General features: G+C 32.6%; 1 protein-coding gene across 6 annotated transcripts in view; it reads right to left on the reverse strand.

The window, feature by feature from the left end:
- Positions 1-1,369, reverse strand: part of LOC107756221 (autophagy-related protein 16-1-like) — a 20,321-nt gene extending 18,952 nt beyond the window's left edge. For all 6 annotated transcript variants that reach the window (XM_016573263.1, XM_016573260.1, XM_016573262.1 and 3 more), the window contains exon 1: positions 1,268-1,369. In XM_016573263.1, coding sequence (XP_016428749.1) covers positions 1,268-1,330 — 63 coding nt within the window. In that variant the 5' untranslated portion in view covers positions 1,331-1,369. The remainder of the gene's footprint in view (positions 1-1,267) is intronic.
- Between the last annotated feature and the right edge of the window lie 285 nt (positions 1,370-1,654).

Genomic DNA, 1,654 nt, shown 5'->3' on the forward strand with positions numbered 1-1,654 from the left:
TATACACACAAAGAAAAACAAGTAGATAAAAAAAAAAAAGCTAGTGTTTGTTTGTTTGTTTGTTTTTTTAAATAAAAATAAAAAAACAATAAAAGAAGCTAAATATAGATAGAGTAGATTTAAAATAGAATAGAAAGTGCTAGAGTTAGAGGGTCAAAATATAAAATAAAAACCTAATTCAAAACATTAATGTATATTATAATAGCATATAAATAATACTAAAATAACAGTTGTCAATTGCTTGTACAGTTATAGTTTTTATAACATTTACATTTTACATTTAGTCATTTAGCAGACACTTTCATCCAAAGCGACTTACAAATGACAATAAAAGCAGTCAAAACTAACAAAAGAGCAACAATATATAAGTGCAAATGACAAGTCTCGGTTAGCCTAACGCAGTACACGTAGCAAGGTGTATATATATATATATATTAGGGCTGCACGATAAATCGCATGCGATATTTAATGCGCATCTTGTCAGTAAAGCCGCTTCTGTAATCAGCGGTAAATCTCCATCACGTGCGGGCTTTCACATGGAGCAGCATTTACTACAGAGCAGCTACTGGTAGCCAGTGCAAATTGATGAACAGAGGTGTGACATGCGTTCTTTTCGGCTCATTAAAAATTAATCTTGCATCGGCATTTTGGATTAATTGTAAATATTTTGAAAAAATTGTATTTTCTGTTTTCACATTTCTGGTTATAGTCTTAGCAATTTTGTCATGTATTTGTCATTTTATTAGTGTTTTTAAAAAATATGCCTATATATTTATTTTTTATTTATTCATTTTAGTTATTTTAGTACTTCAAGGTAAACTATACGAAAACAAAAAATCTAAATTTTATTTAGTTAAAGTTTATTTTATTTCAAGTGTTTTTTATGCTTCTGGTTTTTGTAAATCATAATAACACAGATTTGTTTTTAAAATAAAAATACAAGAATAATCTGAATTATTTTCATTTATATACATATAATAAACAGCAATGCTTACCTAAATCTGCTTTTACAAAAACAATTAAATATACAAAAAAAGGAAATTTCTGAGTGATGAATAATTAAATCTTGATTTTATGAAATGACCAGTTAGAACTGATTCTAATGCTATTATTGCTTTTGAAGTTTATCTGAACTCTCTCATGAATATAAAACTTGTGGAATGACTTGGAAGGGTCGAGCTTCTGAATCCTGAAAAGGCTGATATGTAAATGTCGGCACTGTGAAGTGTGTGTAAGCGCTGTGGTAACAGTGAGGGTTTATGTTCACCTCTCCTCGTTTCTTGTGCAGCTCCGTCAGCTCCTCTTGATGTTTAATTCTCATCTGAGCCATTTCCTGCTGCAGGGACTCACTGCGACCGCCCTCGACGCCCGGACTAAACACACACACAGATCATCTTACTTTCTTGTATTCATGATGCCATAATTCATAATTGGTTTCCTCTTCACGTAATGCTCTTCTCTCGACACGTTATCTCCTCTCTTTAAAGGTGGGGTAAGCAATTTCTGGTAGCCAATGTTGACATTTGAAATCACCAAAACAAACACGCCCCTACCTCAAAAGGGTCTCGCCCCTATTTTGATAGCTCCGCCCCACACATACGTACGCAACCCAAGCAACGATTAGTTCTGTGAAACTAAGCAATGAAGATCAGAC

This window comes from Sinocyclocheilus rhinocerous, unplaced genomic scaffold (genome assembly GCF_001515625.1).
Source record: "Sinocyclocheilus rhinocerous isolate Xijiao unplaced genomic scaffold, SAMN03320098_v1.1 scaffold592, whole genome shotgun sequence".
Taxonomy (NCBI): domain Eukaryota; kingdom Metazoa; phylum Chordata; class Actinopteri; order Cypriniformes; family Cyprinidae; genus Sinocyclocheilus; species Sinocyclocheilus rhinocerous.